General features: G+C 41.8%; 1 protein-coding gene across 1 annotated transcript in view; it reads left to right on the top strand.

Moving 5' to 3' along the window:
* FUBP3 (far upstream element binding protein 3) overlaps positions 1–24,618 on the top strand; it is a 52,991-nt gene that overhangs the window by 14,155 nt on the left and 14,218 nt on the right. The window contains exons 3-11 of the mRNA XM_007944226.2: positions 11,679–11,712; positions 14,128–14,177; positions 14,582–14,653; positions 15,924–15,981; positions 18,233–18,395; positions 19,902–20,000; positions 21,705–21,809; positions 22,158–22,260; positions 23,116–23,216. Coding sequence (XP_007942417.2) covers positions 11,679–11,712; positions 14,128–14,177; positions 14,582–14,653; positions 15,924–15,981; positions 18,233–18,395; positions 19,902–20,000; positions 21,705–21,809; positions 22,158–22,260; positions 23,116–23,216 — 785 coding nt within the window. The remainder of the gene's footprint in view (positions 1–11,678; positions 11,713–14,127; positions 14,178–14,581; positions 14,654–15,923; positions 15,982–18,232; positions 18,396–19,901; positions 20,001–21,704; positions 21,810–22,157; positions 22,261–23,115; positions 23,217–24,618) is intronic.

The raw sequence follows: 24,618 nt of genomic DNA, 5'->3' as shown, positions 1-24,618 counted from the left end.
TCTGTGGCCCACAGTTTCCAGAAATCTAGATCAATATGTTTCACAACTCCCAGCCTTGTTTTTATCCACTGTGTGCAGTGGAAGTGTTAAAACTTGTGCACACAGTGAACAGGTAGTCATTGTGTCCTTTTGCTTAAGGAACACTTAGAATATTTGCAGGTGAAACCCTCTGGCACATTGTGCAGATTTTTCTTCCATTAGTCTTTTGCACATATATTTACAGGAAATTAGTCAAAGACTGGACTTATTGATTGGGAGCTCTGGTAGTGAAGTACCTAAGGCATTTCACTGCTAACCAGAAGGCTGGTGGTTCAAACCCACCAGCCACTCCTCAGAAGGAAGACTGGGCGATCTATGTCCATAGTGATACCACCTGGGAAACCCAAGGGGAGGGGTCACTATGAGTGAGATCTGACTTGAAGGTGGTGAGTTTGGGGTTTTTTTTTTTGGTCCAGGATCACCCAGGAAGTCACCAGTAAATTCAGAAAGTCACTCTGAAACACTTGAAACCCCAGTTCATTATTATGTTGGGTATTTTTACATCTTTTTTGGTTCCATAATTTATTGCATATCTGCCTTTTGGAGACTAAGTCCTTATAAACAGAAAATGCATGTTTCCCCTTTTTCTTCCTTTTAAATATTATCTGCTTGTAGGGAATAAAGGAGCCCTGGTGATGCAATGGCTAAGTGCTCGGCTGCTAACCAAAAGGTCAGCAGTTCAAAGCCACCAGCTGCTCTGCAGGACAAAGTTGGTACACGTCTGCTTCCATAACGGTTACAGCTTTGGAAACCCTATGAGGCAGTTCTGTTCTGTCACGTAGGGTCACTATGAGTTGAAATCAACTTGATAGCAATGGATTTAGTCTTTTCTGATTCAGAACAGATCTCCTGTCATCTGTGGATGCTTGGGTCTTACAACAACAAGAAATTGAAAAACAAATTACCTTCAGGTTTTTTTACATTATGCATTACAATTTAATAAAATTAGTGCTTTGGTCTGTTTATTCACATATTTAATACATGAGGCATCATTTAAATAACAAAATATCACAGATTGTTGTGCTCCTAAATGGTCTCCACATGTAGAATTTAGTTTGCCATTGAGCTTAAGGAGGATCCTGGGAGTTTGGAGCCTGCCACAACATTTTGTTATTTGCCTTCTGACAGGGATAGGGTCATTGGGCCAGTTCTAGTCTCTTGAATAAATAGGTGAACAAACAGATCCTGTCATGGGAAACGATGTTCATGTTTACCTGACAGCTTTCTCAGGGTCGCGGTCTTGCTGTTTGTGCAATAAATGTTTAGAAAAGCAGAGATAGAACAACAAGTAGGAGTTCTGGCCTTTTTCCTTAACAGTAGACTTCCACATCTTCCCAGTCATGTTGTTAGGTACCATCCAGTCAATTCTGACTCATAGCTTTGTTGGTACTTTGTTGGTTTGGTTTCAGTTTTTTGACAGCAGTTCACTGGATCACTTCTTAAGCAATGTGAACTTTGTAACTTTTCCGGTGAAGCAGGGTTCTTTAATCTTTAAGAAGCTAAAGTTTAGTTCCTTGATACTTTTCAGAGGTGTTACTCACATCTAGTATTTAAAAATACTTCAACTCTTAACACCAACCAGGAAGAACCATAGCATAAGGCTTATTCAGGAAGTTGAGATTTGCAAACCATTATATAAATTGAAGGATTAAAAACATGGTAAGCAGTGAAATGAGGGAAAAAATTTGTTCCTAATTTTGAAAGGGATTTTGAGTAGTTGTGTTCCAGGGAATGGTGGTTTAAGCTATTCCTTACCAGATTGCAGGTTTGTGAGCCTGATTTGAAACCCAGCAAGAGAGATTTAGAGCTGAGCTTTAATTTAGAGCTCAGCCAAGAGGAGCCCCTGGTGGCACAGGGGTTAAGCACATGGCTGCTAGCCAAAGGTACGGCGGTTCAAACCCCCCAGCGGTACTGCGGAAGAAGGATGAGACTTCTAAAGATGACAACCTTGGAAACCCTATGGGGCAGTTCTGCTTTATTCTTTCTGTGAGGTTACTTATGAGTTGGAATCTGTTCAGCAGCAATGGAACTTTTTTGGTTGGTTTTTTTCCCCCAAAGCTCACCTTGGTGCCCTTATGTGGGAAGAGCAGTCATTCCACTGCCCTCTCGCTTCAGATAATTTTAATATTAGCATCTTTAGTTTCAACACCCACACTTTGTAAAGTCTTTGAGATACATCTTTGGCACTCTACCAATTCAGAAATCCTTCCACGGTCTTGGTCAGGCACTTTTTTTCATCTAGATGTTCTTTATGCTGCAGCAGAAACTTCTTCCCTAGAGCCAGTCTGCCCAGTTCTGTTCTTTACCTCTAAGACCTTGGCGGCTTTCTGTTAACCAGGGACGTGTGGACCTTTTTAACATGCTTGTTACCTGTCTGCCCTTCCAATCTTGTTCCCCCCCATTCTGTCTGTACTCTCTGTGGCCTACTTATCTGTTGCTTCTTTTTGCTCTTCCTGAAACATACCCCCATCCTAGCTCTCTACTAGGTTGATTCCCACTCACGTTGCAGACGTGTTATGACTTCTTCCTGGAAATCTGTCCTCGTCCTCATGTTTTTGACCTTATTTCGTGTCCAGCTCAAGTGCCACAAAACCTCTTTTTCTTCTCTCCCATTTCCCCTTTTCTTCCCTTTTTCACACACCTCCTCCCAGTGAATAATGAATCACATTCTGAACTTCTGCAGCAGTTCATCTGTCCTCATAAGGACATGCATCATCTTTATTATGCTGTAGGTAAGCAGGGTACATCATGTAACTATCCTGCTAGATTCTCCATGTTATGATCATAGAGACCATTTCTTTATTTTCCTACATACCTTACATAATGAATAATCAGTTGATGTTTAAATTCTCTCTCTTGGTATCCTGAGGTTAGCATGTAGAAAATTTTGTAAAAAGTAAGGTTTAAATTTAAGAGAATCTTACTAGCTAAGTTATTTAGAAATATAAATTTAAATTTAATCTAAATAAGGGATTGGCAAGTTTTCTCTTAAAGAACCACACAATAAGAATTTTAGGCTTTTCAGCCATAGAGTCTCTGTCCCACCTACTTAACTCTGAAAAGCAGCTGTAGATAATATAAATAAACGGGCATGGTTGTGTTCCAGTATTGCTTTATTACAAAAATGGGCTGCTGGCTCTCAGGCCTATTTTGCCCTCCCCCAGATCTAATCAGTTTCTTCAAATGGTTGACTGTAACATACTCTCGATCTTCAGTTAGGAATATGTACAGAGGGTTCCTCCTAGATACCCCCTGATTTCCTTAAATCTCCCTTTTCTCAGGTTCTAATTGCCCCAGCTGCCTGAGAACACAAATAATTTCTAATGTTTATCCTAGAGCTGGTTGATAGATCAACAAGTCACTTATCTTTTCCTCTCATTTCTAGTGAATAGGAAAAGGATCCTTTCCAGTCTTCTGCCCTTCTCCCTTGAGATGTTTAAGACGTCATGCCCCCTTGCACTTTTTCTAATTCGATGAAACAGGCCTTGCTCATTCTTCAGGGCTCTGTCTATTCTCTATGTAAAGAATGGCCCTAGAACCAGAACTTTGGAGCTCTGGTGACATAGTGCCTAAGGCATTTGACTGCTGACCAGAAGGTTGGTGGTTCAAACCCACTAGCCACTCTGGAAAGAAAATAGAACAATCTACTTCCATAAATATTTACTGCCTTGGAAACCCAGTGGGAGTCACTGTGAGTCAGAGTCAACTCGATGGCAGTGGGTTTGGTTTGGTGGATTCTGCCATTGGAGTGAGGGAAGGTGGCACAAGAGACTTTGAAGATACGTCTGCATTTTCACCCCAACACAATCTTTGCTTGTTATGTAGTACCAAACTTTTTAGTTTTCTTTTATCTTGATGATATTCTTATGGGGTAAAGGAAAATGACTTCTGGGGTATACTGTCAAATGAGTTATTTGCAAGGGAAACTAGAATGGCGCATTTATATGGGCCCTTCCAAGTGTTGTTTCAGCACATGTGGCACAGAGCAAAGAGAAGGAGGAAAAATGGGAGGAGGAAGTGAGGAGGACAGGTTAAAAAAAAAAAATCACCTACCTGAAAGGAGCAAAGAAGGGATGAGAGGTGCCAGTAGTAGGAAGTGTTGAGGGCCAAGCCTTGCCACCCAGTGGCATGAGCGTGTGCACCATTGCCTTTGGCCCACAGTGCCTCAGGCCTGCAAATACCAGTCCCCAGTTTGGAAAGAAGAAAGTGAATCTCAGAGTTGTTAATACTTCTCTGAGTGAAGGATGCTGAAAAGCCAAGACTAAACCCAGTTCCTAAGAGTTGGCAGGGGAGAGGGGACAATTTTACCTTTTACAAAGTAGACAAAGTGAATTAGAGATGTCAGGCAGTAAGTAGTCTTCAGTCCAGGGCACATGAAAACTTCATGGGAGTTTCGTGGGCATAGGTAGGTTTAAAGGGTTCATTCACAAGCTCTTCAGCTTCTGTGCACCGTCTTCCCTAAAACTGATCTGTCTGAGAAGTAGGCCTGTGATGAAGGCATTTAGCCCCTTTCTTTTCTATGTCCCCTTGTACATTTCTTTCATTTTTGGTGGGACATCACCTAGACTGGTAAAATCCCAAAACAGAGGGGCTCGTCAAGAATTCTGGATGGAGAATCCCAAAGCTCTATATGCTTTGCTAAGAAATACTGAAAGAAGCAGGATCTCATTTTATCCAGATAACAACTCGTGACAAAGCCTTCATGCCTCTTTTCCTCTGTCTGTATATTCATTCACCTTGGAATTATAATTCAGAAGTGAGATGTAGTCCTGGGAGTTCGTATTAATACATACTTGTAAATTGAAAGAAAGAAGGAAGATTTTTTTCCTCGCAAAGTTTGATCTGGCTGACTGGTTTGATAGTTGGCTTAGCCAAGTAGGTGAAATAGTGAACATTTCCAAAAAAAGGAATGAGCTAAATCTACATCAATATTTCAACAAAAAGCCTTAAAGCTTGTGGTAGTTAAATTTGTATGTCAACTTGGCTGGGCCTGGTTGAGTGGCTGGGCAGCTGGTGGTAGTTATTCCCCATGATGAGACTGGCACTCAGCTCCATGGTGGGATCTACCACAAGCAGCTGAGTAGCTGCCTTCGGGATGCCGTATGCTTCCTATATATAAGGAGAAGCCTTGGGGGTAGTCTCTAGTTAATGGCACGCTTGGACCCTGCACATAGCCATGTTGTTCAGCAGCCTGCCATGCTCTGCTGACCTGAGGACTTACAGTGGACTTAAATTCATGGCCTTTTGTGTGGTTTGGTAACATTGGGACTGTGCCTTTTTACTTGTCAACCTTGGGCTTGGCAGCCTCAGCAGCCAGCAGCTGTCTGAGTGAAGAAACGGCACTAGCTCCAGTGGGCCGGGAGCAGGAGGCAGAGCTGGACCCCAAGGTTGAGGGGCTTACATCTAGCCCCTAGAGCCTGGCACTTTGAACTTGGACTTAAAGCCTCTAAACTGTAAGAGAATAAACCATCCCATTTGTGGTATATTCTTGTCAGAGCGGCACTAGGTAACCAGAACAAAGCTCATACACAATATCTGTTACATTCTTTGCACCTATTAAACCTATGGGGGAGGGATTAGATGTCAGGTTAAAAGAGGATTTGTCATTTTTCAAAATTCTTTTCTCCCTCACTCCTTGTCGTTGAGTCGATTCGACTCATAATGACCCCTCCTTAGGTTTCCAGGCAGTATCTCTACAGAACTAGATTGCCCGATCTTTCTTCCAAGGTGTAGCTGGTGGTTTGAACTGCTAGCATTTTGGATAGCAGTCACATGCCTTAGGCACTATGCCACCAGAGCTCCCAAAATTCTTTTAGGGAGCATAAAAACCAAAGTGGCTCTCTACTCTGGCTGGGCATCTGAATCCCCCAAGGAGGCTTGTAAAACACATCCTGATGATACAGCCACTCTAGAAAACAATTTGGTAGTTTCCTTTAAAACTAAACATGCCCTTAACCATACAACTCACAGTTGCAACCTGGGCATTGATCCCTAAGAAATGAAAACTTAGGTTCACACAAAAACCTGTCCGTGAATCATTATAGTAACTTTTTCATAATAGCCCAAAACTGGAAACAGCCTTTTTGTCCCTCCACAGGTGAATGGTTAAACGGTGGTACATCCAAACCATAGAATACTACTCAGCAATAAAAAGAAACATACACACAACATTGGGTGAGTCTCCAGGAAATTATGCTAAGTGAAAAAACCCAATCCTTAAAGGTTACATACTGTATGTTTCCATTGATAACATTTTTTAAATGGAGACCAGATTAGTGGTTGTAAGGTGTTAGGGATGGGGGATGGGAGAACCTCTGTATAGAATAAGAAAAGATGACATTCTCTGTTTAGAATAAGAAGGGACCCTGAAGCTCCTTATCATGTAGGTGAGGAGACTGAAGGCTGGAAAATAATGACTTGGCCAAGGCCAGATACCTAAGTGGCAGAAGGAAGACTTGAACTTCGGTCTCTGTCTCATATGCCAGAATAGTGTAGTAGTTGAAAATGTAAACTCCAAAGTCTAGGAGATTGGGGTTTGAATCCCAGTTCTGCCACTTGTTAACTTTGTGACTTTAAGCCTTTGTTTTCCTCACTTGTAAAATGGAGATAATAATACCTACTTCATGTGATTCTCATAAAACATTATTTTCAGACTTTTAAAAGTGCCTGTCACAGTGTGAGAAATACCCTTATATTCCATGAGACCTGGTACACATGTATTAAACACATAAGTAACTGAAATTTTAAAAAATTATGTAATATACACTCTTATTTGTGTGGGTATACCCTCCTTTCTATTTCTTTTTTCTTTTTTTTAAATAAAGCTGGTCATGACCCTCTAAATTGGTTTAATAACCACAGGATTAAATGAAAATAATGTATGTAAAGTATTTACTGCTGTAATGGAGCACTGTAATAATGTTTTTACTCTTTAATGTTACTCCAGGAGTACTCCTTGCAAGCTTCAGACCTTGGGTAGGCATTTTAACTGGGGAATGGGTTCAGGTGGGATTCTTGACACGTCTCCATCCCTGGAGACTAGGTTAGGTTACTCCTAGTTACGTGAACTTTAGCTTTCTGTTTTCCCTGCCAGATGCTAAGTTCCTTGAGGGCAAAGACTATCTTGCTCACCTGTTATCCCAGAAGCTGGCATAGTTCTCAGCATCTGGAAGGCACTGAATGACCAAAAGAATTAATTTTGCAGAATGAAACAATGATAGTGTTGAAACTCCCAAAATAAAGGGTAGATAGAAGCTCTGGTAGTATAGCGCCTAAGGCACTTGACTGCTAACCAGAAGACTGGCGGTTCAAACCCACCAGCCACTCCTCAGAAGGAAGGTTGGGCAATCTACTTCCATAGTGATACTGCCTCAGAAACCCAAGGAGGGGTTGCTGTGAGTTGGGTCCGACTCGATGGCACATAACAACAGGGAAGCGTAAGTGGGTATGGAGCTCACATAGGCACAGGCAGCTTGCCTGGGTACTGTTCTGAAGGCTCAGATATAATTGTACCTTTCTCATCAGTAAAACCAAAAACCAGACCACTGCCATCAAGTGTCAGTTCTGACTCACAGTAACCCTGTAGGACAAGTAGAACTGCCCCATGTGGTTTCCAAGGCTGTAAATCTTTACAGAAGCAGACTGCCTTGTCTTTTCTCCCTCAGAGCAGCTGGTGAGTTCAAACTGCTAACTTTGGTTAAGAGCCCAGTGCTTTAACCACTGGGCCACCAGAGCTCCTCGTGAAGGGGGCTGCCAATAACAGCACCTGCCTCCTTGGACTGTAGTTAAGGCATCTAGAAAAGTACCTAGTATTAACTGGTGTTAATCTTTTCCATTCAAAATCATGTCACACTACAAGTGAGAGTGACATTATTGATATCAACTTGTATTTGCTCTCACTTAAATGTGACAGATTTGTTTGCCAAGGCCCTTTAAGCTGAACTCACTTATTAGTGTTTTGTGGCCCTGGGGCAAGAGGTAGTGCCTTAGAACACTGGACGCCTGTATATTGTCTCTGGGAGAAAAATAGCCAAATGCTTTGAAAACTGTAGAAATCCCTATGGATAACTGAGTATTACTGCCCTTAGCTGGGGCTTGTTGTTGTTATGTGCCGTCGAGTCGGCCCTGACTCATAGCGACCCCTCCTTGGGTTTCCGAGGCAGTATCACTACGGAAGTAGGATTGTCCAACCTTCCTTCCGAGGAGTGGCTGGTGGGTTTGAACTGCCAGCCTGGGGCTTAGAAAGGCATTTATCAGAGTCAGAAGAGACTGAATCCAAGGAAGGGACACTTGGGTTAGAATTGTTGTCAAAATCTGAAGAGGAAGGTTTAATTTGTTTGTTTTTTCCCATCTTATGAAAACTCTGGTCTGCTGTCCTGTGTGCGGTGCTGCCTGCGCTGGTGGTGTGCTGTTGTCAGGAGCAGTTGGTGCTTTTGTATCTTGGACTTTCTGAAGGGGGCAGTTTAATTTTTAAAATTGATGCTTTTATAAAGTTTGGTATGTTTACTGGTGATATTTTGTTGGCATTTCTTTTGGAAGGGAAAAATGAAGATTTCTTTCTCTCCTCGCCAGCAGGAAAAAATGTCTGGCTGCCTCATTTTTTAAAAGATTATTACTGAAATCAATTGACAGAGTGTAACTTTTCAGAAAGAATATCTTAGATTGTGGGATGAACGTTTTTTATGGGAAGCTCATTTTCCCATAACCCAGATAGCTCCCTTTTCTTTAGTGTGCAAGATAATGAAATGAAAACTATGTGCACGTGTGCACACGCATGTACTAGAATTCAACTAAGGTGAATTTTTGAAGCAAAATGAAGCATTGTCAACCAGCATGCACCATTAACAGGAAATAGGACTGACTTTATTCAACATTTTTCCTTTTTTACAGTAAAATGACTGTAGTTACCATTAAATTGAACTTGATAGGTATTCCCACATCCCTCCCTAGTTTGACCCCTCTCCATCATGAAGACTAGGGAGAGATCCCTTGCTCTTCGAGTTGGACATTATCAGTTTGTTGTAAGAGTGCCCAATGCCCCCTTATCTAACTGCTGGTTTTCATTTTTAGGCATCAAATGGGAACGTTTCCGAAGGGAATGAAACTTTAAATCACGCATTTCAGCCTTGGACTACATCCATTTGCATGGAGGAGGGAGATGATTTCTCCTTCTTAAGAGTCCGCCAACTCAAAGAGTTGAATCTGGATTTGAATTTTATTTCATTCTTCGGTAGTGTGGCTCTCAGCAGTTCATCTATTTGTGGGATGATTGTGTATGCTCTTGTATTTTTGATCCTTGTAAGCACCTCCACTTGTCAGCAAAGCAGTTGGTTGTCAGAAATGATACTGTGTGTGTGGCACCTGTGACATGTACTTTGCCAACAAAAGGAATTTCCATTTTTGTGATGAGCACAAAATTTTGAATGGTTTTTGAACAGGAGATTTGTGAATGTTCTCATGAGTCTCATGAAGTTCTTTATGGTACTTTTGCCTTTATTCTGTTTCTGTGGCTTTTCTGGCTGAGACAAATATTGAAGACCATCACCCTTTTGACATCTCTTACCAAGCAGCACAATGTACCAGGAGCTGGTTGGAGGACTGGTGCCTCTCTTTGTGTTCTCATCATTTCAAGATGTTTTATTTTCTTTGTCTTCCATGGGTGCTTTGTCCATAAGAGAGGGATTCAGACAGTAATCAGGAACGTGAAGTTTCTTACATAGAAACATCCACATGAGAGAACACTGCCGTTGACATCCGATTTCAGTATGTTTTTTCATATCCACCGCTTTAGAAGGTAGGCATTCCTTTCACTTCCTTTAGGGGCTGAGTGTGTAGCAAGGATTCCTTTCTTAAGCTGGTAATTGTCCAGCTTTGGTGTGGATTGGAGATCATGAAGACTGTCTGCCCCTGCCCCAAGTAAGAGCATTTGTTATGTTGAAAGTAGATATGCAAAAAGGGAATTTTAACAGTCAATAAAAAACAATTATTTTATCCCTGAGATAAGCAGATTAATAGTATATGGTGTCAATATTTTGGCTGCAGACCATTATCTTGCAATTGATCCAGAAGACATATGGTATTAACTCAGTAGCTCTGTTTACTTTTTGCTAGCATTATTTCTCTGTACTTTTTCTTTCCCTTTCAAAATGTCATGATCTGATTTCTTTTCGTTTGTCCTTTCATGACCAGTTACTGCCCATTCAGAATGAAAAGGTTAAGTTCGAACAGAAAGAATGGCCTTTGGAATCCTGTGCAGGCATACCCCTGAGATAATACAGGCTCAGTTCTAGACCACCACAATAAAGCCAATATTGCAGTAGAGTGACACAAATTTTTTGGTTTCCTGGTGCATATGAAAGTTATGTCTGCATTATACTGTAATCTGTTAAGTGTGCAATAACATTATGAAAAAGTTTCAAATATTGTGAGACTTACCAGGGTGTGACACAGAGACACGAAGTGAGCCACTTGCTGTTTTGGAAAAATAGCGCAATAGAGTTGCTTGACACAGTTGACACAGGGTTGCCACCATCCTTCAATTTGTATTTAAAAAAATTTAAAATGCAGTATCTGCGAAGCATAATAAAGCAAAAAAGTGCAATAAAAAGGAGGTATGCCTGTGCTTCAGACCGTCAGATCATTTCACCCTCTGTCTTGAAGTTGATGTCATTGGACTTTTCCTGCTTACCTCAAATTTGTCCTTATAATAACTTTCCCCAAAGACATATTTGTGAATGCTCTTTTTTAGCATGTTGTAAGGCTCATTTATTTGCCTTGTAATGTGTTTGGTTTTAACTTTTCATTGTCTGCTGACTGTATTTGCTGGGCTGCATTTTCCAAAAGAGAAAATACCACAGAATCATTTTTGCTGATGGCTGGTGCAGGAGACACTCATCAATAGCTGAAAGAGGAGAAACAAACAAAAAGCATAGCCAAAATGGTTTGAGGAAATGTGATTACAGAGTTGGTTTTAATAATAAGAGGCTGTTTGGCACTGTTGTCTCCGTGAAATGGGCTTGAAAGGCCATTGCTCATTCTTAGTGTTCACAGCATAAGGACTGCTATGGTGGGTGGGGTCAGTGCAGAGGCCCAAGGAAGGAGGAGGCGATATCCTCTCCTTGAGATACTTAGGGGGCAGGGGATTGGGTGGAGGGATGTTCCCTCCCCCCATGACCAGCCGGAACATCTGTGCACGTTCTTAGTGACTACAGCTGCCAGGGAGCAGTCTTTAACAATGCTTCTGAGGAGGTTAAATCTTCTAATTTGTTTTTAAAAAGAGAAAGAAGGAACCTCTCTATCTTCACATTGAGTTTGGATGGAGAGCAGGAGGGAGGTGGGAAGTCAGAGGGATTTAGGCAAGCAGGATTTTCTCCCAGGCCTCTCAGCATGTGGACACACAGATCAATTTCTTATCCTGAGTTCAGCTGGACGCTGGGTTAGCGACTGTGTTGATCAAGATGTCCCCTCCTGTTTCATATCATATAACGCATTCATTTCAGCCACTGAGCTTAAATTACTGTTTGCTTTCTTTTCTGTCTTTCTTTTTTTCTCCCCTGAAATAGTAAGAATTCGTATAAGGATGAAGTTAGTTTATCCGTGCTAATGCTTTGATTTTTCTTTTCTCTTTCTCTTTGCCACAGTAGGTAACCAGTTAGGGGCCTTGGTACATCAAAGGTAAGCAGTGGGTTATGTTTTATTATTTATTGATCATTTCTAATTGTTTATTGATCCACCATCTGTACTAGAGTTAGAAAGTCAGAGGTTGAGGGTATGAAAAACCATGGAGTGTATTTCTTTAAGACTCAAGTTTTTTGCCAGCCCTTTTCAAGGCAGTATGCACTGGGGGATAAACTGATACAAGGTATTAAAAATCAGCCATTATTATATGTAAACTTACACCACTTTGGGAATGTCCAAGTTGCTCTTTCTACTGATACATACTTAATTTTAAAGGAGGAAATATAAAATTGTCCCTCCTGGTTTTACGGTTTTCCCAATATTTTATGAATCCTTATTAGTTCTTCATTTGAGAAAACTGAAGAAGTGTCTTAGTTATTGGGCTTTTCCAAGATGTTTTTGGTACTTAAGGATTGCGTGTGCCTAGGAGGCCAGCAGCCAGGGTTCCACCTCCTGTGGTAGTGATAGGGCATGCTGGAGAACCTTGGGAAATTTCCCAATAGATTCTTCCCTGTCTGTTTCCTCTCCCAGCCTTCTTTAAACACTGGATTTAGGGAGCTATAAAAACCTCTGAGCTTTAAAATCTGTAACAGGAGATTGGTGAGCATAATGTCCTTCAAAAAAGACACAATATACAGGAAGCTCTTGGTGCAAGAGGTTCTGTTCTGTAATGGATGAAATCTTGTGCTGTATATCTGTTGTTATAACATATATCCTTAATCTTCACTACCAATGATATAATTATATCCTATTGTGTTTTGCATACATGTTGAGGAAGAGTGGGGGTCAAGATGTCACCAGGCATTATTTCACCAAAGGATTTATCCTAGGTTTTGTTGTTTGTTTTCTTTGTTCTGTTTGTTGGGGGTAGGGGGGGTTGGTTAATGAATTAAAATCATTTAAACTTCAGTTACTATTAGTATCAAAAAAAGAAAAAAAAAAGCCACCTTCCATCTAAGGCCATAACTAGTTGGGATCTTACTTTCCAAAATGTTTATCCTTTGTCCATTAGACAAGTCTCAGCCTTGCATTTACAACAGGGCCTTGTCTTCCATAAAGGCCAAAGCAATCCGTCTTGGTAGTTTCTTCCTTGAAGAGCGTCTGCTAAAATTGTTTCTGAAGGCTGAGGAGCTGTCCGAGTTTTTGTCCTTTTCTATTGCTGTAGTGTTGAACCCTTTCTAGTAAATTCCTCAGTGGTATATTCTGAGAGTAGACAACTTGTGCTACATTTGATATGAGCAACAACCTCGTGGCTACTCAGGAGCATGCACATACAAGAACGTCATTACCCTTCACGACAGGCTAACATGCCAGTAGCAACCCAGTGTCTTAGGCAAACTGAGGTTTGACATTAATGTCCACAGTGTTACTGATTAGGACAGTTACCTGAAATTAGTTACTTGATTTCAAAGTGAATGTGGGGGGAGAGAATCCTTCCACATACACCTGAAGATATAAACTCCACAAGAAGAGAAGATTCTCTGTTTGCTCCCTTCTAAGTGTTACAGTGACAAGTGCTATTTATGCTATTGCGTTTCTTCTCAGTGCTGCACTTTCCTTAAAAACATGTACTTTATTCAGTCCTTTCCATGATGGGTAAAAATCCAGCTGAGAGATGTTTAAAAATGCCTGCTCCTTTTTTTTGGGGGGGGGGCACTATTTGCATTTAGCTTCCTCCTAAGGTAAGTGTTTAGATTTAATTGCTTTCTGGGGTGTTGGGCAAATTGGATATTGTCTACAGTACACTGTATGGGAAATTTGAAGGTTTGTTTGAAAGAGCCAATATAGTGGTTGGTTTTAGGTTTGTTTGTTTTTTTGTTTTTAAATATATATATATATATATATATATATATATATATATAGTGGATGGCATAGCATTTAACTGAAATACCTTACAGAATAAGGTAAATTATTCTGTCCTGGTCAACACTGGTAAGCCTCCTCCATTGGGATACTGGTTGTATTTGGGGAGAAGCAGGAATAGTGAAAACAGGAATACTGGGGGAAAAGAAATTGAATCTCTTCATCTGGAAAGGACACCATAATAGAAGACTAAACATCTCCAAAAACCCCAAAGGATCTTTTAAGTGTCCTGAGATTGAAGACCCATTCATTAGAAAGGACCTAACAAGGTATAAATTCAGCAATGTTGAGATTAGCTATATGGAAAACAAGAGTTGATGGTTTAATGTAAAACTAGAGGCAATGGAAAGGTTAGATCTTCCCAAGGCCTGATTGACCAAAGGGTTTATTATATGACACTCTTTTCCAGAGGGCTTTGGATCTGTTAGCCAAATTAGTATGATTTATTTTAAGCCCTTATCTTCCAATATTGTCAGATGGGAAGTTTGAGGACCTAAAATGGCTGGAGATTTCTTTATTTTTTTTCCCAAAAATGTTCTTTGTTTTTAGGGCAGTAATAACAGAAGAATTCAAAGTGCCTGATAAAATGGTTGGATTTAGTAAGTATCCAAATTATCTCTTTTTCTCTAATTCTCATCTGTTTCTTCATTTAACTTTGTCTTAGGGTGTCACCTAAGGTAGAATGATTTCAGTCTGTTCCCAAGAGCCCCAAAGCACTGCAGAAGTGCATGCAAGCTGAGGGAGATCCCGGAACTGTGGGCCATGGATTCCTCCCACCCCCTCCACATTTTAGCTAGGGTTCCTTATATCTGTCTGTTATGTTTCACATAAAATTTCTGTTGCTTTAATGCCTACTAAAGAGTTGACATGGACTCACTGAGGCCAATTTGATTTGTAATGCTGTGAGCCAAGTGTAAACGTTTCTTGAATTCATTCATTCATTCATGCATGGTTGAATATGGAATGGGGGGTGCGTTTTCTGACCTTGTTCAATTTGTTTCAGTTATTGGCAGAGGAGGTGAGCAGATTTCACGGATTCAAGCAGAATCTGGTTGCAAAATTCAGATTGCTTCAGGTAAGGACTTCTTTTTTCCTACATCTCAATTTGGTATAGAAATCTGGACTTTGCAGAATTTTCCAGATTCAAAACCTTTGCTTGTTACTTAGAAGTTTAGGGTCTTGCGTAAGTATATGCAATTGCTGTTTTCCTTGTACTTCTGGGGCTGGATTCCCAGGTGAAAACCAGAAAAACCAGAGCAGAAGTAGGCCCAGAGACAAGGCCTCCCATTTGGCTTCATATGTAGACTCTCCCACAGTTCTGTGGCCAGGCGTGGCCCCTTCCCAAGCCCCTGCTGCGCTAGGACCTCTGTTTTCTGCACCAGAATGTTACACAGACATAGTAGGGTCTACAGGAATCCTATGGCTTTGGGGTAACTGCTTGGGGACTGCACATCAGCTCCCCTGGATTAGATCATCCCTTCCCTTTGTGGAAAGGGACAGCTGGAGGAGTTCTGGCTGAATTAGCATGAGCTTAAACACATTTTAGACCTTTCCCAGCCCTGTCCACTTTGACCATGCAATGTGGAGAGATAAGGATTGAAGAAGAACAATTTTATTTGAAATTTTATCATCTAATTTGAATTTTTACTTCTTTCCATAGTGAAAGGGAGGGTGTTCGGAAGACATTTGGCTAAATCATTTAAAAAGATACTTATTACTGTGTCTTGAAGGCAGTAATGATTGTTAGCTATTTCCCCCTTTTTTTGAGGAGGAATTCTAAGAAACTTTTTTTTTTTTTTTTAAAGTAAAGCATAGTGTGTAGTGTTGGAACATGAGATAGTTCTCTCTTATAAAATGCTCCTGAACCAATTCCACTTAGATGTCACTGATCATCTGGGATACTCATGCAGCAACTAGTAATAATCCTAATGTGCATATCATTAAATTCTTTACTAGTGTGCCACAGAGCCATTTGCAAACAAGTGAACATTAAACTATTCTACAAATGGAGAAACTGAAGAATAGCAGGGTAAAGTGAGTTGAGCGGTTATTAGCACCACTGGTCAGAAATGATGCTGAGACTGGTAATTAGAACCAATTCACAGACCTCTTCTGGATCCTCCCAACTTTCCCTGTTGGACATGTTTCTACTCAGAGTCTAGGGTGGAGCTGCCAGCTTGTGAGTCTCTCCGCAAATGGAAGGAAACTGTCTTTTTCTGGGAGACTGGGCTTCTGTGGGACCGGTTTAGAAACCAGCCACAGAGAGACAGTCTGTACACAGAGGCAAAGATACATTGTTGCCTGATGCCCACCAACACACCTCATCTTCTTGATTCTTCTTATAGAGAGTTCTGGGATTCCAGAGAGGCCCTGTGTACTTACCGGAACCCCAGAAAGTATTGAGTAAGTTTATTTTATTTACTTTTTCCTTTCACTCTTCTTCCTCCTTCCCCAAGTAGGGAGAAATGGAAGGGCAAAGCTGTTACTAAACACTGTTGATTTATGCCGCAGTCCTGACCACAAAAGCACATGCTTATGTATAAGAAGATCTGGGAGGTGGCCACACCAAGGGAGTTTGTCTGTTACCTTAAACTTACAAGATACCACTTCCCCCGCCTCCCAAAACCTGCAGAATTTCTCCTGTCTTAACATCTATCTCTGCTCAGGGGTGGATTACCCAGTAAGCAAGGTAAGCACAGGCTTACTTGTACTTCCTAATCTGTAGTGACCAATTTCACATAGATTTCACCACATATTTGATTTGAAAGTATGTGAAGGTGGTCACTACAGATGAGTAAGAAAATCAGTGCCTACCTTGCTTATTGGGTATTCTGACATTGCATCTCATTCATAGACCAGGTTCTCAAGAGTGTACACTCACCCTACCTGAATGCTCTAATCAACTTACGTTCTTTCTTGTTAACACTTCCTTTACCTGAGCAGGTCTGAATTAGTGAGCCTATCACTTTGTATCCTGGTACCAAGTCTTTTGTGTCAGGCTGATTCCACTGTTCTGATATTTGTGAGCCAAGTTAACTTGATTCTCTTTGGCTGTTCCTCTGCTCCAGAGGGCCATATGGACTGGCCAGAAGGATGTCTTGACTTTTGGGGTCCTTGCAGCAGCCTTAAGACTGGCTGGCATTAACTTTCCTCCCCTGGTACACACACACTCAAGAGTCTTACATCAGGTTCAGGCCTCATAAATCCAAGAACCTCCTGAGACAAAGAGATATACTAACTGGAGTCTGTTTGCTTTCCTTTTCCAATCTGCTTAGTAGTGTTGCATTTAGGGACAGAGGTGCTAAGATTATGTCTGTCTCAATAGGTAGGGCTGTTTTATTGTTTCCATTTCTCAGGGAGTCTAGATGAGTTTAAATTCTCTTGTTCTGCTGTAACATTGCAAGCAGTGAACCAGAATAAATATCGGTGGCAAGTGTGCATTACAGGGCAAGCTGGATGGTTTTGCCGGAGTCAAGGCATTTTTCTTCCAACACAGGTTAATCTAGTACACAAGCAAAATAATAAAAAGCTGCTGTAACTGAGAAGATACACAAGGCTGATTCTATACACAAAGACTCATGACTACAAAAAACAGCATCTGTTTCCTGCCTTTTCTTTCTTCTACTCTTCTAACCATTCCTGTTTCGTGTTGCTTTATTCAAGGAGTTGAGGCAATGGGATTAGTACCTTAGGAGGAAATAGTTCCTGTTTTCCTTGGTGAGCAGTACAATCAGCCTGTTTAGTGGCTGAATTCTTCCTTATTAGAGGGGAAACCAAACATAGATTATGTGTGGTAATTGGAAGAATAAATACTTAAAGAACAGCTAGCGAAGATTCTGGTGCAGAAAAGGAAATTGACCCAAAAAATGAAGTTGCTAGGCTGGATTATACTGTTTTAACATTGCAGTCCCTGTTTCCACCTTCCACCCCAAAAGAAATCAACGCAAAAGCCATTTTGAAGTCACATTCAGGGTCCTGAATTTGCAGGCATGAAAGGCACAACGCAGGCATATGTGAGGGTACAGCTGCCTCAGAGCACTGCCTCCTCCTTTTCCCACTCCATTAAACCAACTGATGATTCATAGCCTTAGCTAAAAAGTCAGAGAGCAGTTTGGTTGGTTTTGGAGAAGAAATTTCTAAGAGTTTCAGAGTTTGAATAATGACTACTAACCCTTGCTTGCTTTCTTTCCATCTCTCTCATTGCTCTCTCCCCTACCCTTACCTAACAACCATGTATTGAGTATATACTCTGAGAAGGGTTGTGCTGGATTTGAGGAACAAAGGGGTATACAGAGATATAATAAGAGGCTCTGCCCCAGAGGAGCTAACATTCTAATAGATGGTGACACATGTTTGTGGAACAAATACAAGACTTAAGCATGGGCAAGGGCAGACTGTTGAAAGTGGACTGTGTCTGGCAGTAGCCTGCTCTTCAAGGCCATGTTGGAAGGTTGGTATTGTGGTGTGCTTTGCTTTTAAATTCCAGCCTAATAGTGTGGCGGATGGCAAAGAGACCTCCCAGGTTATGGGGGCAGGAGCTGCAGCTGGATGGAGAGCTGCTTTGACTCTTTTTCCCTGGTGCTGTTTCCCTTTATTGCGTTCCTGGAGCATTCCTTTAATGCTAGTTTTCTTGTGGTTCTTTTCCCTTCTAAAGACAAGCCAAACGGCTCCTGGGGCAGATTGTGGACCGTTGTCGGAATGGACCTGGCTTTCATAATGACATAGATGGCAACAGCACGATCCAGGAGATTCTCATCCCAGCATCTAAAGTGGGTCTGGTCATCGGCAAAGGAGGGGAAACAATAAAGCAGTTGCAGGTATGTGAGCCCTCAACAGAGCAGCTTCCTGTAAAAAAGTCTTCCTCTTCCTGGTTTGGGAGGTTTGGTCCAAACTCTGACCTTCCCCAGCTGGGCCGGCTGTGCACACCATAATGCAGAGAAATCCCTCAAAACTTCTGCCAAAGGGGTCCCACACCAGCTGTGAGAGTCTTCCTTCCTCTACTCAACAGATATTTTCTGAACATTTCCTATAGTTGGACATGATGCCAGGTAGGATTCCAAGTACTGGGGCAGGTGTGGCCTGGGAGGCACACCTGTGAACCCCCAGCAGCCATGATGGCAGTGAAGCTGGGTTTCGATTGTTCTGATGTGATGTGAGTATTTACCATAAATGGCTAGCATCTGAGATAAAAGCCCAGTGTCCAGAGTCAGATCCCTATCCCAGCACTCCCCCTCATGTGTTACATGATCCCGTTGTTGTTGTTAAGTGTGTCGAGTTGTCTCCGACTCATAGCGACCCCTCCTTGGGTTTCCGAGGTGGTATCACTACAGAAGTCGATCACCCAATCTTCCTTCTGAGGAGTGGCTGGTGGGTTTGAACTGGTTAGCAGTCAGGTGCCTTGGGCACTACGCCACCAGAGCTCCCTTACGATCGTAAGTAATTGAATCTACTTTTTGAAGAATCGGGGTCCTTGGCTATAAAAGAGGGGAAGTGCCAGCTTCACTGTTGGCGACGAGCCTGCGACTACATAAGTGCTCCATAAATATGAGCTGCTAGTAGGCTCCAAAATAACTCCTCTGAAACACTAGAGGGCAAATATTGCAGAATTTAATAACACCCTGGGTCCTGTAATCAAATCCTGTATCCACAGCTAAACAAGATAGTAGTAGCACTCAGTGAGAGAAAAGCTAGAAATAGACTTGTGCACATTCAGTTTAGTTTTGCTGGCAAATTAGTTATGAAAAAACTTTTCGGTTTCAGAGCTTTTGGGATATTGAAATTGCAGGTAAGGGGTTGTGTCTTGCCATGCATGCTTTCTCATAACCTAGTCCTTGGATTGTGGAAGGTATTACAGCATCAGATCTAAGCACTTAGGATTTGGAATCCCAGAATCCAACTTTTGGTCCACCACTCAGCTCTATAACCTTGGGCAGCTTGGTCTCAGAGCCCTGTTCATCTGTGAAATGGCAAGATGGCAGCACCTCCGTCATAACTGTGTATGCATGCTAATCAGATCATGTAAGGAGAGCACTCTGCTCAGGGCTCAGCATTTAATAAAAATAGCTTATTAATGTTTAGATATTCTAGACAACAGAAAAAGAGAGTTTGGGAAATAATTTTATCACATTTGCAAGTTCTCTAGCATGACCTGTATGTTTACATTTACAGAGCCGGGCTCTGTTGTTCAGGTCAGCGTGGCAGTGTTTTGTGGTAGATGGAACATGAGATTTCTTGTGGACATTACCTGACCCAGTCCAATTTCTCATGCCTTCTTACTCTTATTCATGACAGTGAGGAGTATCTTGGTGTGTATTTCCTCACAGGAGCGGACAGGTGTGAAAATGGTCATGATCCAGGATGGCCCATTGCCTACGGGAGCAGACAAGCCTCTTCGCATCACTGGAGACCCTTTCAAAGTACAGGTAGGAAAGAAAATTTGGATTCATGCTGATGTTGTTGTTGTTGTTGTTGTTGTTATGTGCTGTCAAGTCGGACCCAACTCATAGAGACCCCTCCTTGGGTTTCCAAGGCAAGTATCACTATGGAAATAGATTGCCCAACCTTCCTTCTGAGGAGTGACTGGTGGGTTTGAACCGCCAGCCTTCTGGTTAGCAGTCAGGTGCCTTATGCACTTCGCCACCCGAGCTGCTATGCTGATCTTGAGTATGGGGATATCATTTGTTGGTAATCTCTAGACTTTGTATCTCACTCACGTGATTATAAAACTAAATGTTCCTTTATTAAGATAAGTTGTTTGCCCAAACCAGGTTTAGTGATGAAAATAATCTACAGTTGTGCTGTCCGATATAGGAGCCAGGAGCCACATGTGGCTGTTTAATTAAAATTAAATAAAAGTGCAGTTCCTTGTTTATACTGGCCATATTTCAAGTGTTCACATGAGGATAGTGGCTGCTGTATTAGACCATGCAGGTAGAGAACATTTCTGTTGTCACAGCAGGTTTTGTTGGATAGCATTGATCATGTGCAGTTTGTCGCCTTATGGTCAGCTCGTATGCCTCTGCTTTTTGGTCTCATGTGCTTTCTCTCTCTCTCTGCCCCCACCCCGTGGTAAGACTTTTTTGCAAGACTTTCCCCTGGGGCTATAGGGGAACAATCATGCCAGAGCCACACAAGCATGTATGTGCCCTTCCAGCATGTGGAATGCCCTGTCAGAGAAGACAGCACCAATTGCTGAAAGCAGTTTTAAATCACCTGGAATGGTTCCGTGCCTCTGGTCCTTCTTATTAGCAAGGATGTGAATAGGCTCTGGATGTAGCATTGTGCCTGTTCCCAACAAGATTGGGATGCACTGTTGTTTCCTGAGGGCTGTCTGCCTTTCTATCTCCACATTTAGAGCAGCTCCAGGTGGTGCACCTTGGTGAGCAGTCTGTCCTCGGTGGTTGTCCTTCTTTAGGAGCGTTGGGTTTTGATCCAGTGAAGATGACCACTCACTGGCAGAATATCTCCCAGTTCTCAACTCTGTCGTTAGCTGAACTCATAGCGATAGGATTAGTAGTCTTGTCTGTCTGTCTTTATTTCATATCAGGGTACATAAGTAAAATAATGGTTTAAAATAGAATCGAAGAACAGTGGTAAAAATGATTTCTCTCTTTGGGCACCAATCAGTGATGCAGCCCTTCACTTCCTTCCTGCAAACCAGGGTCCTACCCAAGGGTCTTTCCTCAAAGAACTCCACCTCTTTTAATAAAAGCAGATGGGCTTAGAATCAGACTGTGTAGTCCCTCACTTTGCTCAGGCGCTCTGACCTGTGGACCCTAGTGCTGCTACACCCTAGAAGCTTGTGTAAGGAATTACAGATGAAACATGCCAGAGTGCTATGCTGATAATAATCCAATTCTGACAAGAAGAAATGTATTGACCCACCTGGCTTAAAAGAAGGTGGGTAACCCCTTATCTGTATGAATAATGGGGCAATAAGAACATTTCATTTCAGATTTGGTGTACATCCCTGACCACCAGCGTATCCCATCCCAGAAATTACAACTAATGAATCCTCCCACAGCTGATTCTTTAAGCCCAGGTTGGGAGAATTGTTGATACAATACCTTATGCCATGTCTTTTTAAGTTTTTGTTTTCAAAATGCCTTTTGTTTGTGTTTATGCAGCAAGCGAGAGAAATGGTACTAGAGATTATCCGAGAAAAAGACCAAGCTGACTTTCGGGGTGTACGCAGTGATTTCAGCTCCCGCATGGGAGGCGGCAGTATAGAGGTATGCGTTAATGAAGGTTCTTAGGGAAACAAGATTAGCGTTAAAGATGTTAGGTCACACTTCTGTTAGCTCTTTAACCTTGAACAAGCTATTTCACGTTTGTTCTATCTTCAAAACCATGAGACTGCTCCTACTTCCCAGCGTGGGTATGAGGATGGACTGGGACAATGTCTACCCAGGCTTCATGCAGTGCCCAGGACAGAGTTGACGCATAGCAAGGGGAGCATGGCATGGGGGCTGTTCTCACTATTCTTAAGATTTTGATGAGGTGAGATGGTGTAAAAATCCACCCTGTAAAAAAGACTGATTTTTAAAAGCTCTAATGAGGTTTTGTTTCTCTGTACCTAGGTGTCTGTGCCTAGGTTTGCTGTTGGGATTGTAATAGGAAGAAATGGAGAAATGATCAAAAAAATCCAGAATGATGCTGGTGTTAGGATTCAGTTTAAACCAGGTAGGTTTTAATGATTATCTCTTTCTTTGCATATGCTTGGTCACCTTTCTCATACCAGAATGCTCCTGCCCAGGGGTTTCTGAGCTTTTTCCCCCTTGTTGGACTAGTAAAATAGGGGGGAGGGTGAGACACCATTTCCAGCTTTTATTTTTGCCAAATAAGAACTTGTTGAAAGTGGGCTATTCTTATTTTCAAATATAATGCATTGCCATTGAGTCACTCATAGCGACACCTCCTTGGGTTTCCGAGGCAGTATCACTGTGGAAGTAGATTGCCCAACCTTCCTTCCGAGGAGTGGCTGGTGGGTTTGAATCGCCAGCCTTGTGGTTAGCAGTCAAATGCCTTAGGCACTATGCCACCAGAGCTCCCTTAATTTCATAAAATTAAGAATAATTGAAAACCGCAACAGGGGAAAAGGACAAAATCTTAGAATAAATGATAATTCTTTATATTGTGTAAATTTATCTTTGTAAGCAAAATTTTCTACATTGTCCTTATTTTCCTCATTTCGCTGAACATGAGAAAATGTTATGATGGGCTAATTTTTGGAAACCATTGCCATAGCTTAACTCTTACTTTACTTGGCTTTCTTTCTGTCTTTGAGTTTTATTTTGTTAATGATTTTTAAGTGGCTGTAATTGCACAAGAAATGAGTATTGACATGGACCATGCAAAAAGATACCATGCATCTTTTCCTACCTGCGAAACCACTCCAGAATACTCCCTGAATCTGGTGTTATTACCCCTTTTGATACTGAAAAGAGTATTGATTACAAATCAGATTGAGCTTTGTTTCCTTTTGAGAAGTTGGCCTTTCCTAAATCCTCCTTCTTCTTCTCTGACTTTGTTCCACAGACGATGGGATTAGTCCAGAAAGAGCTGCACAAGTCATGGGGCCTCCGGATCGGTGTCAGCATGCAGCACATGTCATCAACGAGCTCATTCTGACGGCCCAGGTGGGTCCGACTTTATGGAGTCCAAATGTGTTACCTGCAGACAGGGAAGGTGCTACACAGTGCTCCCCAGAGGCTGTACCACCTCTAAAGTAGCATTGTTGAAAGCCAGCTCTTGTCAGTTGTCTCCCTCCAGGTTTTGGGTTTTTTTGTTTTGTTTTGTTTTGTTTTGTTTTTTTACTTTTTATTACGATTTGAATGAAAGTTGGCAGAGTCTCTCCAGATTTGTAACCAGCAGCTTCTCCACATCTACGTCTTTCCTGCCTTCATCTTATTTCCTAGGTCGTTACCATTATGTCCTTATTACTCCCAGAATCTAAATGTTCTTTACAGAGTAAATTTCTGACTATCTAAACTGTTTGGGAAAATATCATACAGATTGCCAAGTTTCAAACAATCAAGTATACGTTATATAAAACTATACCCACTACCATCGAGTCGATTCCGTCTTACAGTTTCAAAGGCTATAATCTTTACAGAAATAGACTGCTTCATCTTCCTCCCACGGAATGACTGATGGGTTTGAAGTGCTGACCTGGTTAGCAGCCAGATGTCTTACCCACTGTACCACCAGAGTTCCTTTAATAAACTAAGTAAAATCTAGTATTTGCTCTGGAAAGCACTTCAGGGTCTTCTGAAGCTTTAAACCTATCTTCAGGCATTTGATTCATGTTTGAGATGTGAATGAGCTTGTGTAAACATTATGATGTTGTTAACATCTCCTGTTTTGATAAACAAAAATTCTATCTGCCTCCATTAAGAACTGCTGTAGTGAACCACTGTACCTGATAGTCCTTCAGGTGTGTAGAGCTGAGGAAAGGTTGGGAATGACTGGAGTTGCAGGAGGAAGCAGTAGATTGGAAGTTGGGAGTCCAGCTTTGCCATTAGCCTGTGACCTTGGGCCCAAAATATTTAAAAAAAAAAACAGCTCTGGTGGCACAGTGCCTAAGGCACTTGATTGCTAACCAGAAGGTTGACCGTTCAGACCTACCATCTGCTTCACAGATAGAAGATGGGACAATCTGCTTCCGTAAATCTTTACTTACCTCCTCGGTAACCCAGTGGGGGTGGCTATGAGTCAGAATTGACTCGAGGATTTTGAATCTCTCTGAGCCTAATTTTCCCATTTGTAAACCAAGGGTTTTGCACCAGGGCAGTACTCCCCACATGATCCCACTGCCCACTGGTACCAAAAAAACAAACTCATTGCTATTGAGTTTATTCCAACTCATAGAGACCCCCTTTGGGTTTCTAAGGTGGTAAATCTTTACGGAAGTAGGTTGCCCAGTTTTCCTTCCATGGTGTGGCTGGTGGGTTTGAACCACCAACCTTGAGGTAAGCAGTCAGAAGCCTTAGGCACTAGGCCACCAGAGCTCCTTCTGCCCACTTGTTAAAAAAAAAAAAA

The sequence above is a fragment of the Orycteropus afer genome, unplaced genomic scaffold (genome assembly GCF_000298275.1).
Source record: "Orycteropus afer afer isolate SDZICR_OR568_19922 unplaced genomic scaffold, OryAfe1.0 scaffold00123, whole genome shotgun sequence".
NCBI classification, from domain to species: domain Eukaryota; kingdom Metazoa; phylum Chordata; class Mammalia; order Tubulidentata; family Orycteropodidae; genus Orycteropus; species Orycteropus afer.
The sequence above is the reverse complement of the archived record's forward strand: the minus strand, read 5'-3'. Positions and strand labels throughout refer to the sequence as shown.